Here is a 16264-nt window from a genome sequence, read left to right as displayed (position 1 = left end):
TAGGATCCAACTGTTTGTACCAGTATCAAAAAGCAAAGAGGACGGTCTCCCTGTTGTCTGAATGCAGACAGGAGCCCAGGGCGAGGGGAGCAGAACAGTGGGTCCATTGGTTCTGCGTGATATGTAAATGTGGCCTAAAGCTTATTTATTCCATCACTAAAATCATCCAGTACCCACTTCCAAAAAGAAAACAAAGAATTAACTCTCATCCAACACAAAATCATATGTGCTACATTGGAAAAATAAATTAAATTTCCCCCAGCATTATCTACTTTAGCTAAAAATCAGTTTAGTTCCTCCTTTCCTGTGTGTTGTGTCCGGGCTCATTAACATAGAGCTTATAATCTCTAATGGACATGCAGAAATTGCCCAACATGTGAATAATAACAAGACAATCAAAAGCAAAGCAATCAAAATGCAAAATGATCCTTTCTCCACCACAACTCTGGTTTTCCTCTTTTCCTGGAAATGTAATGGCTAACTTCTCAAAAAGATTGTTGCAGGGGTCTAGAGCACCTTTGGAAAACAAGAAAGCACTTTTCAGCCTTTGAGATTCTCAGAGCGGTTCTGGGCAAAAGCTCTGGGGAATGACAGATCTACCCATTCATAGGGATTCAGAAGGCCACCAGATGTTGGTGGTCTACAATCCAATAATCCCAGCCATAGTATAGCTGTATGTTGTTTTCAGCTGCCTTGGGAATCCTTGTGATTGAGAGACAGAGTAGTTAAATAAATAGTTTATTTATTTTTAAAGTCCACTTGTTGTCTCCAGACTCACTGGCTTCTGACTGGTTGTAGTGGTTAGAGTGTTAGGCCGCCTTCGGACCTAGCATGAAACCTCGGGTAGATGAACCTGTGCTTAATCTGTGAGCCTGGGAATCAGCCCACAGATAATCGTTGAGTCTCACAGCCTCTGGCTTGTGGGCAGAGGGGCGCCTCCCTTTTCCTCGTCTTCTGAGGCTGCATCCCAGCAAGCTCTGTAGTGTTCACGTCGCCAGACTGTGGGCAAGGCGTCAAGCTGTGACCACGATCTCCCAGTGCAATTGTGCCTTTTCAGCATCCATCGACTGCCCTCAGCTGGGAAAGGGCATTTAAACTCGTTCCTCACAGCACTTGCACCACTGCCCTTAGTAAGGCACCACAGCCATACAGCTGTGCACAACAAGCACAACTACTTGTGTTGGGGGTTGCAGTAGGGCACTAGTTCCTGTTACTCCTGGAAGGGGTCATGATGGCTTCCTAGGAGGTAACATGTATATGTTCTCTGACAACTTTTTAAAAAGTTCCTAAAGACTTCTTTTTTCACCCAGGCTTTTTAACTGGATTGTGGCTTTAAATTGTTTTTAAGGTTTTCATTTTTAATCTGTTTTATGTTGCTGTAAACCACCCAGAGATGGAAGTTTGGGGCAGTCTACAAATTTGAAAAAATAAATAAATAAAAAGATCTATGAGGGCAGGCAAAGGATCTTGGGGTTTGGTCTACTGTGGCAAAGGATGCTCTTGGAATGGTAGACCTGGGCCAAGCAGTCCAGGAAGCCCCAGCACACTCTGACCCCATGTTGGCTTGTTGGCCAGGGATTAGCTCTCTCATGAGAGGGCCAGTCCACTGAGCAGGAGCAGAGGCTCCATGACCTTCGGATCTCCGTTGGACTGCACTCTTATGAAGCATTGAACTCTAGGGGGCTCTCTGATGTGGAGCTCCCAGTATCTCTGGTTAATAATAGAAATCATACTCTGTACTTTCCCATCTCCACTCAACCCTTCCACACTCCCAAGGAGTCTGGGCTGCTCCATATGTCTGGGCGGTCTCCGGTGGGCAGAGTAGGGAAATACTGGAGATAGATCATAGTCCACAAGCAAATGGTCTGGGCTGAGACCAGCGTTGTGCATTATGTAAATTGGCCACTGTGGGGCATCCTTTAGCACGACACCCAAGTGGCTGTGCAGGGGAAAGAAAGAAAAAACTTTCCGTGGGTATGTCTTGCGGGCAGACCAGACTGCCAGAGGAACTTCATGAGAATGCAGAGGGCGGGACAACTAATCTGAGAAGCAGCCAACGAGAAGCTGACGTGTTTCTGGGCTGGTCTGAGCTGCCCTCTCTATGGTTTTGGGAGCAGCCGCCCACAGCACAAAGCTCAGCTTACGATGACAGCAGAATTTGGACAACATGATGCCACCTTCAAACCTGAGGTTCCTGCAGCAAAACACACTACAAACCAAAGGTTCAGATTATGGTTTGGGGTTGAGAACCTTTGGTTGGTTGGGTGGGTGACGAAACCGCATTTTTATGCATTCAGGCAACCACAAAATCGAAACTCTAGCAGGGTTGGCTCTGGTTTAGCATTAGAAGGCATGGTTGCCTTCTTTAGTCAGTAGTAGTCGTAGTAAATTTATTACGGTCCTTAGACCAGCTTAACATTTAAAATAGTCAGAAGGCAGCCTTTGACTAGGACTGAGAAGACCTGGGTTCAAATCCTCATTCAGCCATAAAACTCATTGGGAGACTCTGGGTCAGTAAGCCTAACTTACCTCACAGGTTTGTTGTGAGGATAAATATAACCACGTGCATTGCTCTTTGCTCCTTGAAAGAACAGGATATACATGTAGTAAATAAATAAATAATAAAAATAAGCACAGAGCCTAACGAGCACATAGGTCATTCCCACAGAACTGGCTCTCACCCACCTTCCCATTCTCATTTTTAAAAAGTGAATTCTGTCTTAGCTAGAACAGAAGTTCCCAAACTTGAATTCCCAGATGTTGGACTACAACCATTCATTATGGCTGGGGATGATGAGAATTGTAATCCAACAACATCTGGGGACCTAAAGCTGAGGACCTGTGAGCTAGAATATGTACCCCTCTTGGATGTGGTGCAACTGAAGGAACTGAGACACAGTTTCTGGCGATGATTTCCAGATGTTGTTTGCAGTGTAGGACAGTCAAGGCTCTGCATGTAACCTTGGAGGGTGGACAAACCCAGATCAAAGCTTCAGGGTTGTGCCTAAGAAGTTCTATGAGTGATTTTTTTTTTGTCTCAGTCTTTTGATCAATGCTTATATTCTTCTCATGTTCTTATACCACCAGCACTGATGGAAAGAAACAACCCATATGGGTTATTTATGTAGAACTGCTGACTATCCACTATTTTACTGATTCAACCAGTACACGCACATTCAGGTAGCAAATCAGTATTGGGGCAAAAAACCTAGCCACTCAGAGTTAGCCTGACAAAGAGTTTTTTACTTCTAGACCCCCAACACCAGACACCAGAACACTCCACCCAGATCTGACCTTCCAAGTTCTGATGGGCTGTTTCCCTGACCTATCAGATTCCACCCTTGACCAGCCTTGGTTCCATTCCAGGCCCTCCCCAGAAGAACCCTACTTTTGACCTCCAATGTTGTCAGCAGCACCATAATGACATGCAATGGACTGGCTATAGGCATCACTTGCTGTTCCCTGTAAAACACGGAGAGAAGCAAAAACCCAATTGACTGCACTGTGCTAGCAATCGCCTGGTATTCTCTCTCTGCAGATGTGGAGGCATTCAGCCCAGCCAAGAAGCTCACAGGCCTTATGCAGAAGGAGCCAGCTGGCCACGTATGTGAAAACCAAGCCAGGAAGCTTCGTATGGCTTGTGGGTAAGAACACAGACAGCTGAAAGGAAGAAGGATGAAAGGTTTCCTGACATTCCACTCAACCTTAACCATCCTTTATTCACCAAAAATAATGGTTAACTGCAGGGGACTTGATGCATGACCCCATTCATTGGGCCTTCTGCACTAGCGAGAGAGAGAGAGAGAGAGAGAGAGAATAAAGCACACTACCATTTAATGCCCTTCTGGATGGCTGGAAATGTGCTTCAGGTGACAGAACGGACTAGGAGGGGAAAGAGATTTCATATCCCTTGTTCCCTAGCAGAGAGTGCTTACATAGTGCAAGCTGAATTACACTCTAGAGCAGAGCTGAGCAGTGAGGATCATGCTGGCATTAGATGATGAACTGGAGGATGGTGGATCTCTCCTGGTTGAGCAGCATGCAGTTAACACAATCTGCAGTCCATTTCCACTAAACCCCCACTATATTCAGTCATATATTCCAAATATATCTTCCACTGTATTCCAAATAGTTAGTGGACATGTACTTATTCTGAGATACTCTTACGCAGGACTTTTCACTCTCAAATGGACTTAATGAAAACAACAATAATAAATGGGTAGTCTTTTACCTTGTGAGCTGTCCAGAGAACAACTGCTATGTGGCGGCTATATAAATGGTGTGTTGTCATTGCTGTTTCTTGGATAAACCTTCCAATGTGGATCTTGAAATCATGACACCTAAAAAAGCAGGAGTGTGTGTGTGTGTAATAGTAAGTAACACACTTCTTAGGTGCTATTTATGACCAGTGTTATAAACTCACCTAAAGTGACCCCTCTGTTGGTGTGATAGGGAAGTGACGATGGTCACACCCACCCACACACCTACAGTGTAACGCGTGACGTGGTTGTACTTACAGATTATTCTCACCCAATGTGACTTTTCCGATGTGACAAAAGAGAGGTCTTTCTAACTTTAGAGTAGTGTGTTGGTGAGGAGTTGGTGGTGTGTTGTGCACAAGGGACTGCAGTGTGAATGGAGAGGGGGCTGAAAAGCCCTGATGTGCACACAGAACACGGGCTGAAATCCTATATTACTCAGTAATGCTGATTAGGAGTTTCTCCAAAGGAGTACTAACTTTCAACAGGACCTCCGTTAGTACATTTAGTCAGGATGTAGCCACTGACGGTGACCCTTTGGATCCTAGATTCTCTGGTGTAAAGACTTCCTAAATTTAAATAATTCCTTTAAGAGATTTTTTTTAAAGCAGCCCTGCAAATAATGAAGACCAGTTTCCCCTTTAGTGAATTCTGATTGGAAGAATGGCTACCATTTCCTTCCAAAATAAACACCTTTTGAACCAAGCGTGTATTCGCTTGCATTTTTCTCTTTGAGGGGCATTTAAACCTTGTGGAGAGAGAGAAATGTGGTGAACAGGTTCTATACAGACTTATCAGCTCTCACTTAAAAGAGACAAAGGGGATTATCACCACAGCTGTCAGGAAAGGCAGTCTTGGTACACAACATTTACAGGTACCAAAGGTCATGTTCCTATCACAGCCTTTGGGGACTGGGCACATTTCTCTGCAGAATTAAGTCCTTTGCTGAAATAAACAGAGAGTAATGATTGATTTAAACACTGAAAACAACTTCATGAAAGAGAGAGAGAGAGAGAGAAAGTGGGGAGGAGGGAGAGTGAGAACATCAGCAAATGAACCAAACATTTTTCTGCAGTGAGCTTTCTGCACAATTGCCTCATGTTAGAATGGCTTCACACTTAACTCAGCAATTGTGCTTGCCAGGAGTACAGCAGTGTTCCTCAACCAAACATGTTAGCTGTCAATGACAGAGAGACACATATCCGCAAACACCCATGTGCACACATGGACATCTAACAGCCCTATTATGGCTTCCAGATGCATGCACATCTGTATTTAAAGATGAATTCCACACTTTACATGTTTGCTGCAGAAAGCATGGGTGTAACACCAGTGGTACTGCTGCAAACACAATTGTCAAAGAAAAGCATGGAGCTGTGCTTGGGGTCCCCCCCCATTTATTTGATCTATTTGATTTATAGAACGCCCTTCCAAAAATGGCTCAGGGTGGTTTTAACCTTAGCATGTGTGTCTCTCTCCATCGACATGGAGCTGCTGATTTATACAGGAACATAGGAAGCTGCCTTCTACTGACTCAGACCATTGGTCCATCTAGCTCTGTACGGTTTGCAGTGACTGACAACAGCTCTCTAAGGTTTCAGCCAGGAGGTCTTCCCAGCCCTACCAGGAGACACTTTTCTGTATGCAAAGCAGATGCTCTACCACTGAACTACAGTGAAAATAATATTTGACCTTAAACAATCATCATTGAGCATCATTGCACCTTTCCTGGGAGCACAGATTGTAGAGTCCAATGGGACCTTGGAGGTCCTCCAGCCCAGCCCCCTGCTGAGTACAGGAATCTGCCATAGCATCCCTGAGGCTGTCCAACCTCTGTTGGGGAGGGGATTTAGAAGGGAAGGCATTGATAGGGGAAATTCTGCATAGCACACTTTGAGGCTATTCTCACAATCGCCCCAAAGCAGGCTATGGGAGCCTAGCCCGCTTTGGGGCGATCGTGTGCTGCAACGGGAGTCACACGGCTCTCAGCAGCTAGCCTCCATAAATACCCCCCCCCTTCGATGAGGGTAACGGAGCGAGCGCACTGTGAACCTCATCTTTTTGCTCGTGTGTTGCCATGGCGCGCAGTGACACACGAGTGGCTCCCTGACTGGGAGACTCGATCGAGTAGACCCCTGATCCCCACAGCCCCCGCCAGCTTCATGACGGAGCTGACAGTCGTGTGGGCGGCCAATCCATGTATAGTTTTATGTGTTTGTATATTATATTTTTTAAAATATCAGATTTGTTTTTATGTTTTTAGCTAAATACTTTTAACTCATTTTTATCATATGTGTTTTAACTTTTGTAAACCGCCTTGGGATTGTTTTTAATGAAAGGCAGTAAATCAATCTAACAATAAATAAAAATAAATAAAAAAATAAAAATCCAGCCACCCAGGGCTGCCTTTGGATCGTCTGCAGGGAGAGTGGGCCAAGCCCGCTCTCCCTGCAAACCCCCTTACAGCTCTTCACACTAATCATGTGAATATGTCCATGAGGTCTGTGCACATATTTTTATAGATCTTTATAGATATTATTTAAAAATATACATTTTTATGGATCGTATTGTTTTTAATATATGTTTTTTATTTGTTTATTTTATTTTATTTATATACCACCCTTCCAAAAATGGCTCAGGGCAGTTATGAACCACCTTGAATTAAATTTGTTATGAAAAGCGGTATATACATTCATCAATATAAATAAATAAATTATTTTGGGTGGACTCCACAACACCCAGCATTATTGTCAGTGGTGGCAGCAGAGAGCTTGGAACACGAACACACGAACACACACACACACACACACACACACACACACACACACCATTGAGCAGTTAACAAAAAGATTTAAGGAGAGGGACCAGTAATGAGCCAATATAAAATATTATGGTGTCTTTGCTAAAAGATTTTAAAAAATGTTTGGTCACTCTAACTCAATCAAGCATGTTGGGAAGCTTATATATGAGAAATGGGAATGGGAGAACTTAAAATGACCAAGGGATTTCCTAATTTCCCATCAGATTCAAATGTTCATTATCTTTAATAAATACCTGGATTCAAATATATCTAAACTGCAACTGTTTGTATTTGAACACCTCCTTTGGGGATAGAGCTTTATAAATTAGGAAAGTTCAGAAACTTCTTGTTCTTCCTGAAGTACAAAATATGCTGTACTCCAGAAAGTACAAATATGCTAAGATTTAAGTTGAATTAATCTGTGCAGGTTTTGCTTACTATCTCATTACAGCTGGATGCTGTCATGTGTGTCTGACTTGCTTTTTCATTTTTAATCAGCTTTTTCTTGTGATGAATCAGCAGGAAGATTTCTCAATTCGTTATTTATTCCCAAAACAATTCAGGGTCCAAAGTTTATACATTGCCAGATAAAATGAATTTGCTGAAAATCCTGGACTTCAACGAATAGTTCTGAAATTGGAATGCTGGATTTTCTTCAAAGAGTACAAATTGGCTGAATTTGAACTACACTGTGACTAGTCACTTTCACCACTAGTGGGAAGCACTGTCCAATCCACTGGGAACTTGGCCATGAATGTCAAGCAATGCCCTTTGCTACATGCTATGGTAGAGGAGTCACGACCCAGGCCAGCAATAGGCCCTGATCTTGAGCAATGGCAGGCAGGGAACAAGCCGACTCATATTCAGAATGTAGATCCTTGCTTCAGGTGGCACCATCATTATTGTTGTTTATGTGTGTGTGTTTTGCTGTTTTTAAAGAAAGGAGAGAAAAGATGGGAGTAGAAAGGAGGGAGGGAGAATTTTTACCTTGAAAGACCTAAATGGCCAGGATTGGTCTTAAGGATTGTCTCCTTTCATACTGTGCAGGTTATTCAACATGAGAAGCAGCCCTGCACCACCTTCCTGTGCTGTCTGAGGTTCAGCAGACGAGCATGTGAGACAGAGCTTTTTCAGTCACTATACCTCAGCTCTAGCATGCCATCCCTGAGTAGACCTGCCTGACCCAGTCCTTGACCATCATAGGAACATAGGAAGCTGCCTTCTACTAAGTCAGACCATGGGTCCATCTAGCTCAGTATTGTCTACACAGAGTGGCAGTGGCTTCTCCAAGGTTGCAGGCAGGAAACTCTCTCAGCCCTATCTTGGAGATGCCAGGGAGGGAACTTGGAACCTTCTGTTCTTCCCAGAGCAGCTCCATCCCCTGAGGAGAAGATCTCATAGTGCTCACATGGAGTCACCCATTCAAATGCAACCATGGTGGACCCTGCTTAGCTAAGGGGACAAGTCATGCTTGCTACCACAAGACCTCCCCTCATCTATCAGCCAGAACCTATCTATTTAGATGAGCTTTTGGGCTGGCTGTCACATGATGTTGGGTTGGCATTGTTATCAGTGGGGTGGGAGAGAACAGGACTTTTTATCATAGTTTAATTTTGTTTTACTTTAACTTAACATAGTTTAATTAATTAATTAATTAATTAATTAATTAATTTAAATTAATTTAAATTTAACACAGTTTAATTTAACTTTTTTAAAATCATAGTTCAATTTGTTTATTACAGTCTCAGACTAGCCAACAAACAGGATAGAATATATTTATTTATTGGTCAATTTCTATACCGCTTTTCATTAAAATAATCTCAAAGTGGTTTGCTATATAATTAAAACAATGCACAATTGTTGGGGGGTAAGGTATACCTAAACCTCTCCCTTCCAACAAGGCAGAGGGCAGCACATGAAAGCACACTAAAGAAAATGCTCTTCAAAGTTTTGGGGATGTCAGATCATAGAGGTATTTAGTTAGAGCAAGGATTTTATTAGAATTTCCTAGAACAGGGCAACTCATGCTCTGCGCCCTGCTGTAAAGCCTCATCTCAAATGCATTGTCTGATTAATTCCCTTACCTTAAAAAAAAACTTAGGGAGATCAGCACTGGTGGAGGTGGGGGGACCTGCACAAATTTGTATTTTTAATTGATTTATGGTTTGTGCAAACTTGAAAATCAGGAAGGGCAGAAAAGTGAGAGGACAGTTCATCAAATACAGGAACAGAAGGGCTGTTCACACTCCTGATTGGTGTGTACGAGGAGTGGACTACCCACAGCCTGCCCCCATCATTTTATTGAGGGTAGGTGAGAAGCCGTCCTTCCCAGCTCCTCCAAACACACAAGTGCTGACTGGGAGCACGCATGGCTCTCTCCTACCTTGGCTGGGTACTCCTCTGACCCTGTTTAGAGTCATGCAAACAGCCCTCAATAGTATTTGTAAAGCATTGCAAGAATTAGATGCCACACAATAATTATGTTTAAAAAGCCAAATGCTGCCCTCAGTTTTTCAATCAAAATGTATTTGGGCGGGGGGGGGTGCGGAGAGAAGGGATGTGCAAAACCTGTTCAAATCGAACTGGGTTCGAATCAAACTGGGTTGGATTCAAACCGACCCGGTTTGACCAGTCTGAGCTTGAAGTGGACCAGCCCTCCAAAAAGGCGTGTGTTTCCAAGTTCGAGCCGAACCAGCCAGTTCTGCATGCTTGCAAAGGGGATCCGGTAAGGATCCCCATTTACATGCAAAGTGGGGGAACCCTATGGGGTTGAAAGGGGAAGGGGGGGAGCTGGGAGGTCACCTTATATGCTGCAGTGGTGGTGCGACTCTTTGGCAGCAGCAGCAGCTCCCCTGGGCCCCACTGGTGTTCCCCCTATCATTACAGGCCAGTGGGCCCCTGCCTGTCTGAGCTGATGGAGAGAGCGCCGGGGGGGGGGCGCTAGGGGACCTGCCAACAGCCCACCACTGCTGCGGAGGACTGCGCTGCTACCACGGCACATAAGGTGACATCCCACCTGCCCCGCCCTCCCTTTTCAATGATGGAGAGTCCCCCCCCCCCGCTTTGCTTGTAAAGGGGAATCCTTACCAGACTCCCCTTTGCAAACATGTAGAACTGGTCAAATTGGGCCGAACAGGGATGGGCCCTTTATGGAGTTTGAGCTTAAACTGGTTGAACAAGGTTGGCTCAAATCGAGCCCAGTTTGAGTCAAACTGGTTTTGCAGAGCCCTACTCTCTCTCTCTCCTCCCCGTTACATTTTGTTTGAAAAACTGAGGGCAGCAACTGGTTTTGTAAACAGAATTATTGTGTAACACCTAATCCTTGTGATGCTTTACAAATAATATTTGAGTTTAAATCTCTGTTAAAGAGTGGGTGCTTGTGTTGTTCTGTGGCTACAGATTCCTTTTTGTCTTTCTGTTCCATCATCTCTGTAATGCACTGGCCTCTCTGTGTGATGCAATTCCTATAGCACCAGGCCCAGGGGAACTGTGATATCCCTATCATGGCAGAGATGAAGGAGAAACTTGTTAGGCATCACTCAAGAATGTCTCGTATCCATTGGTACCTAAAGAACGAATGCTTCAAGGTTGCCAGAACCTAAGGGGTATACTCGTGGGTCAAATGGGCCGTAAGCCAGAATTTGGCTTTTTTAAAGCCAAATCTGGCCACCTAGGTATATATAACCATCATTTTAGCTATGAGATAGATAGAAATCAGATAGAATGAAATGTGCCACTTCAGACTGCAGAAGAGGAATCACATTTTTGAACATCAACCTTCTGTTTGAAAAGAAAACCCTCCCTGCAAGTAGAAAACCAGCACAAAGGGAATGAGTTGAGCTAGAACCATTGTGTGCTATTCATTTATTATGCAGGCAGTGTTCAGAAATGGCACCCCCCACCTCAATCTGCAGGCTGAAGTGGTACAACCCATTCTGCCACCCCTTTGATTCTACCACTTTACTCTCCTGCATGTATGGACCACAGGTGAATGGGCCTGTGATGTAAGCATGGCCACCTTAATACAGGATTGGATCGCCTGGTGAGTGGAGGGCACCAAACTAGAGAGAAAAATATAGTCCCACATGATTCATTTGCATGCAAGGCCTTGGACTGTGGCCCCTTTTGGGAACCCACTGGATGCTAGACATGTACATGTGTGCACACAGATGCTCTGACCCAGAGTCAGTCACTGCCTTCTCTGCTCTGGCCGTGCACTCAACTATCTTCCTGCCCCTTGTTCAGCTGTCCACTTCCTCAGGGGCTGGAGCCACGGGGTGCAGCCTCCAGCAGGGAGGGATGCCAGCCAAGCAGACAACAAAATGGCACCTCTCCAACACACTGGGGGAGGGGTATTAGAGGCAAAGGATGGAGAGACACAGCCCAAGAGAGGCGAGGAGGAGAAGTACAGAACCTTGATAATATCCTTGGACAGCCACCAGGAGGGGCAGCCCTTCCATGAGGCAAGATGAAGCAGTCACCTCAGGCTGCAGATCACTGGGGAGCCAGCATGGTGGCAAGATGCTTTCCTACCCCCTGCCCCACACATGCTTTAAAAAAGGGACAGAGGGGGAGAAGATGCATGCATGGTGGTGGCATATGGTGCCCTGCCTCAGGTGTGCAGAGGTCTCCAGACACCATTGCCACCAGTCCTGACAATGGCAGGGTCTCCTGACTGCCTTCCAAGCCTCCACCACTACCCCTTCTTTAAACACTGCCCACAGCATTTGTCCCAGCCCAGTCTCCTTCTAACTTTGTCCCTGCAAACTGGGCAACCCTCAGAGTCACTTCGTGGGTGTCTCCTCCCCCTCCCCATTTGCATCACAGCTCTGAAACATCCATATCCTCCGAGGAGAGCCATTTTGTTAAGTTACTATAGCTCTAAAATACTTGTACAAACAATATTAGCATTGTCTCTAAAAACATTTTTTAAAACCCAGCTTATATCGCTTCATTATTATACCCCACCCATTCTCCCTGTACCTGGAATACTGATAAATCTACCCTAGCTGTTAATATTTGTCAGCTGGGTGCAGTTTCTGTGTCTGGCTTCATTATATGCATGTAAATTCACATGCTGAAGAGTGTGCAGTTCACGCACCACCCTTGCTAGCACCATAAATGTCTGAGGAAATGAGCATTCCCCAGCAAAATACTTCCACTGATCCGTGTTTAAACATGCTCTTTTTCAAGTGTGTGTCTGTAGTCTCTCTCTTTCCCTTTCTCCCTCTCTCTCTCCCTCTTTCTCTGAGTCATGCCCTGTGATCATGGCTCATACATACAGTATGAGCAGACAATAAGTACAAGAAAAGATGTGCAATTGACTTCAAAGGGCTCAGAAAGTTCATGTGTAATCACCTGTGGGGGAATTAGGATGAACAAGTGGGAAGACCTGCCTAAAAGGTTTGCAGAGAGAGGAGAAGGAGAAGAGCAGAAAAAGGAAAACCCTTCCCTTCCCTTTCTCCCTCCCTCCCTACCCCCAGCCATGCTTCCTTGCCTGACCTAATTAAGGGGACCCAGGCCTTGTTATCAGCTCACAAAAACAGTGAGGGAAGCCTTCTTGCCTGTTCCTAAACCATTGGGAGTCAGAAATCTTTGCTGATCCACTGTGAATGACCCAAAGATCTACCTTCTGTCCACCACTGCTATAGGGAGACTGTGTCTTTCTGCATAGGGCCAAACTGCATATTGAGTATGTGTCTTCCCCAATCATCTGAGTGAAACCTGGTGAGATGCTGTTTAAAGTGCCCAAAGGGGTATGCAGTTGGGGGTGCTGAACCCGCCCCTGTCTGCTGCTTTTTCCAGTGGATCCCTCCTTCCTCTGCTGCTGGTCTCTGAGCTGCTCTCCGATACTTGGAGGGCAATGACCTGGGGGGATGGACTGTGGAAGAGAAAGGCAGTAGACAGGGTTCAGTGCCCATCATGTTCATTCTCAATTTGTGCTTTGAATCCCAGCCCACCTCCTTCTCTGAATATGGCAGGGCAGGCTAGTGTTCAAATCATGCGTCACACGTTGCTTGGCCTTGAGACTGAAGCCGCCTTTGAAGGTTGCTGCGAGGGGCTTCCTACAAGCCAGGATGTGGTTGAATCCTCCAAAATTCCTTCCATGAAATAGGGACATGCTTGTGAGTGTGCGGGGGTGTGTGGCCAAGCAACCTGGGAGGGGCAGCGGGTCATTCTGACTACAAGCACGCCACCAGTGGAGAGTAGGTTCAACATCCATACAATGAGTGTATGGTGCGCATAGATCCAGATGAATGTACAGTATGTATGTATGTATGTATGTATGCATGTATGTATTTCTATGTAAACCGCTTTGGGAGCTTTTGTTGAATTGTATTCATTGTATTTGTATTCGTAGTTATTCACACATTGCATTGAATGCAGGTACAGTATACGTCCTATCTGTACCATGCATTTGAGGAGCCTGTGCCCAGGTTCACTTTTTAAATGAACACAGGCACAAGTATCCACATGTACAAGTGTACAGACATCTGTATAACCAAGAGTCTGAATAGGGCTTTGTACAACAAGTATACAGTGAGTGTAAAGAGGTACAGCTCTGGTACACAGAAACAGTTATTCACATGTTACCTCATGATGACCGCAAGTACAGTCATTCACACAGAAACATGTAGCTCTGTACCAATCTCTGTACATCAGGGAAGGCCCAAGCTATTGCGGCATGCCGTGCCCCATGGCCCTGATGGGCTCCAGCCCCCTTTCAAAACCAACCCTTGAAAGATCTGGGAGTGGTGCTGAGAGTGAGGAGGAGGACAAGTTGCCAGCAGCCTCTCCTCTCTTCTCCTCTCCTCTCGCTCCTTGCAAGCTTTTCAAGGAGCATGAGCAGAGGCACTCCTTCCAACGCTTGCAAGGGTCAGATCAGTCTCAAAGAGCTGCTCTGATGGCAGCTGCCTGGAGGAGATGTCTGGCCACCTTGCTGGTGCCCCAGTCATCTGCCACCTCAGGCAAATGCCTCACTACAACATCCCAGGGCAGTTCACACCACCATAAACTGGGTAGAGGATGCGCCCTATCCAGTTTAGAATATAAGAACAGCCCCGCTGGATGAGGCCCAAGGAAGCCCATCTAGACCAGCATCCTGTTCCACACAGTGGCCTTCCAGGCGCCGCTGGAAGCCTACAGGCAGGAGCTGAAGGCATGCCCTCTCTCCTGCTGTTACTCACCCACTTCCAGGAGCTGGGTACACCCCTGCTTTGCAATTGTGGGTTAGATAAAAACAAGGAAGGGTGGGAGAGCTTGATCATCTGTCAAGCCCAGTTGGGTAGGACAAGTGTGCACTACCCGGATTCCGTCCTTCGGAACCCCTGCCCAGCTGGGCTTGACAAACTATCAAGCTCCCCACCTCTGACCTTGTTTTTATCTAACTTGATCACAAAACAGAGTGTGCCCAGCTTTGGAAACTGGTCTCCTACCCAGTTCATGGACATGTGAGATGTCCTAATATCTGAATCGGGCTCCTGTGACCCAAACTGCAGAGTGAAGCTGCACTGCTTGTACAAGCGGGTGCCTCCTCTGAGCAAGAAAAGTTGGCCCACGTCGCCGGGGAACTGGTTCTAAGTGGAGCTGCCATCCTTTCCCTCCCTCCCCCCTTGCAGCCTCCTGTATAGTTGTGATTGACTTTTCTTTAATACATTGTGGCAATGGAACAATACTCCCTTCTCGACAACTGAAAGCCCCCCTCCCCAAAAAAGGTACTGCAAAAAGAAGGGGGAAAATATATCTCAATTTCAAGCTCACAGATTACTTTGGGTCCCAGAGGAAAGAGAAGCAATTTAGTGGCAACTGGCCTTAGCACGGAAAAGGTTAGAAGATTAAGAGACCAACTGCTGTTTGGATAAGTGGTTGGTAATTGCACACCCCAGCAATTACTGCCCCTCCCTGTCCTTCTCCCTCTTACCTTTTTCTTCCCTCGTGTGCCATCCGGGTTGATTCGAAACGTCCCTGAATTCACAGTCCTCTTGGGACCTATTTTCTTAATGTCGTAGGCCAGCTCTTCGGCAAGGGCCTTGCAAGCTACAGCAAACAAAGCCAAACAAAAATAAGCAAGTGGCGTCCCCAGCGCAGAAATCACCCTAGCAAACTCGGCAGTCTGCAGAAGGCAGCATCGGAATGGCGGCTTTCTCTTCTCGCAGTTATGTGCGACATCAAGGAGGGGGTCATGAAGCAGACTGGCACCAACAGGCCGCATGCTTAGGCAGCTGTCTGGGCCTCCGCATCCCGGTGGGGCCCACTGCTAATGCCTGCCTCAAGAGGACTGGGCCTGGATGGAATTTGGAAGGCAGTCCCCATAGGCCTGGGCAAAATCGGATCAGTAAAACTGGACCTAGTCCAATTTTACCCAAATCAGAGGGGTTCGGAGAGAGTCTGAACCAGTACTTGCACAGTCAAGTTCAGATCAGACTTTTCCAACCCCATTTGGGGGGTGGGGGGGTAGGAACTGGAGCTTTCTAGAGCTCCAAATGGCAGCAAGAATATGCTCTTCTTCCTTTTTTAAAAAGCAATCGTGGCTGGTGGGAGGGTGCATATCCTATCTTCTATCTGCATTCCTGCCAACTTGTCTGTATCTCCTAAAAAAAAAACAATTAAAGCCTTTTGGCCTACCAAGTCAAAGATGTGCAAGCAACTACGTAGGGACGCCCACCAAATGAGGATCAGTCTCCGCATTTGCTATTTCTGTGCAGAGGTCTCTTACTCCTGGGCTTTGGGACTGAGGTCCAAGGCCTCCACAGCCTCTGGGGGCCCCCATATCCTCTTTAGTCTGTCTGAGTGGTGTGGTCACCTGGCGGAGCATGATGATACTTAATTTGCAGGGGAGGGTGGCCTCCAAAGGCCTTTAGGTCCAGGCCCAAAATTACCTAGGTGCACCTCTGCTTCTGTGCTCTCTTAGTGTCAAATCACACATCACATTGGCGCTCCTGACTTAATTATGTCCTCCTAAGAACAGCTGCAGGGGAAGTCTAATTCTGATTGGGGCCATGGAATGGGGAGAGGGAGGTCTGTTGTCGTCTATCCAGTGATCTTTTGCAGTTTGTTTGGAGATTTGTTGGGGTGGGTGCGGGGGGGGGGAATCCTGTAGAGAGTGTGAGGGAGGAGTCTGAAAAGAAAAGGGAGGGGAAGAAGGAGAAAATGGAGTTGTTGCTGAATAAACCTTCAGTTAAATCTACATAAGATTTCTTTGTGG

The 16264-nt window shown here is 45.9% G+C and overlaps 1 protein-coding gene across 13 annotated transcripts in view; it reads right to left on the bottom strand.

Annotated features, from left to right (window-relative positions):
• Positions 1–16264, bottom strand: part of CNPY1 (canopy FGF signaling regulator 1) — a 60538-nt gene that overhangs the window by 17472 nt on the left and 26802 nt on the right. For 5 of the 13 annotated variants that reach the window (XM_053258994.1, XM_053258993.1, XM_053258995.1 and 2 more), the window contains exons 2-3: positions 14981–15096; positions 4232–4340 (exon numbers count right to left, since the gene is read on the bottom strand). In XM_053258994.1, the coding sequence (XP_053114969.1) occupies positions 4232–4340; positions 14981–15003 (132 nt within the window). In that variant the 5' untranslated portion in view covers positions 15004–15096. Of the gene's footprint in view, positions 1–4231; positions 4341–14980; positions 15568–15684; positions 15860–15938; positions 16130–16264 lie in introns of those variants that run through there. The other 8 variants (XM_053258989.1, XM_053258986.1, XM_053258988.1 and 5 more) reach the window with 4 other exon arrangements.

This window comes from Hemicordylus capensis, chromosome 6, assembly GCF_027244095.1.
Source record: "Hemicordylus capensis ecotype Gifberg chromosome 6, rHemCap1.1.pri, whole genome shotgun sequence".
Lineage (NCBI taxonomy): Eukaryota > Metazoa > Chordata > Lepidosauria > Squamata > Cordylidae > Hemicordylus > Hemicordylus capensis.
Note: the sequence above shows the minus strand (reverse complement) of the source record. Positions and strands in the feature narration are given on the sequence as shown.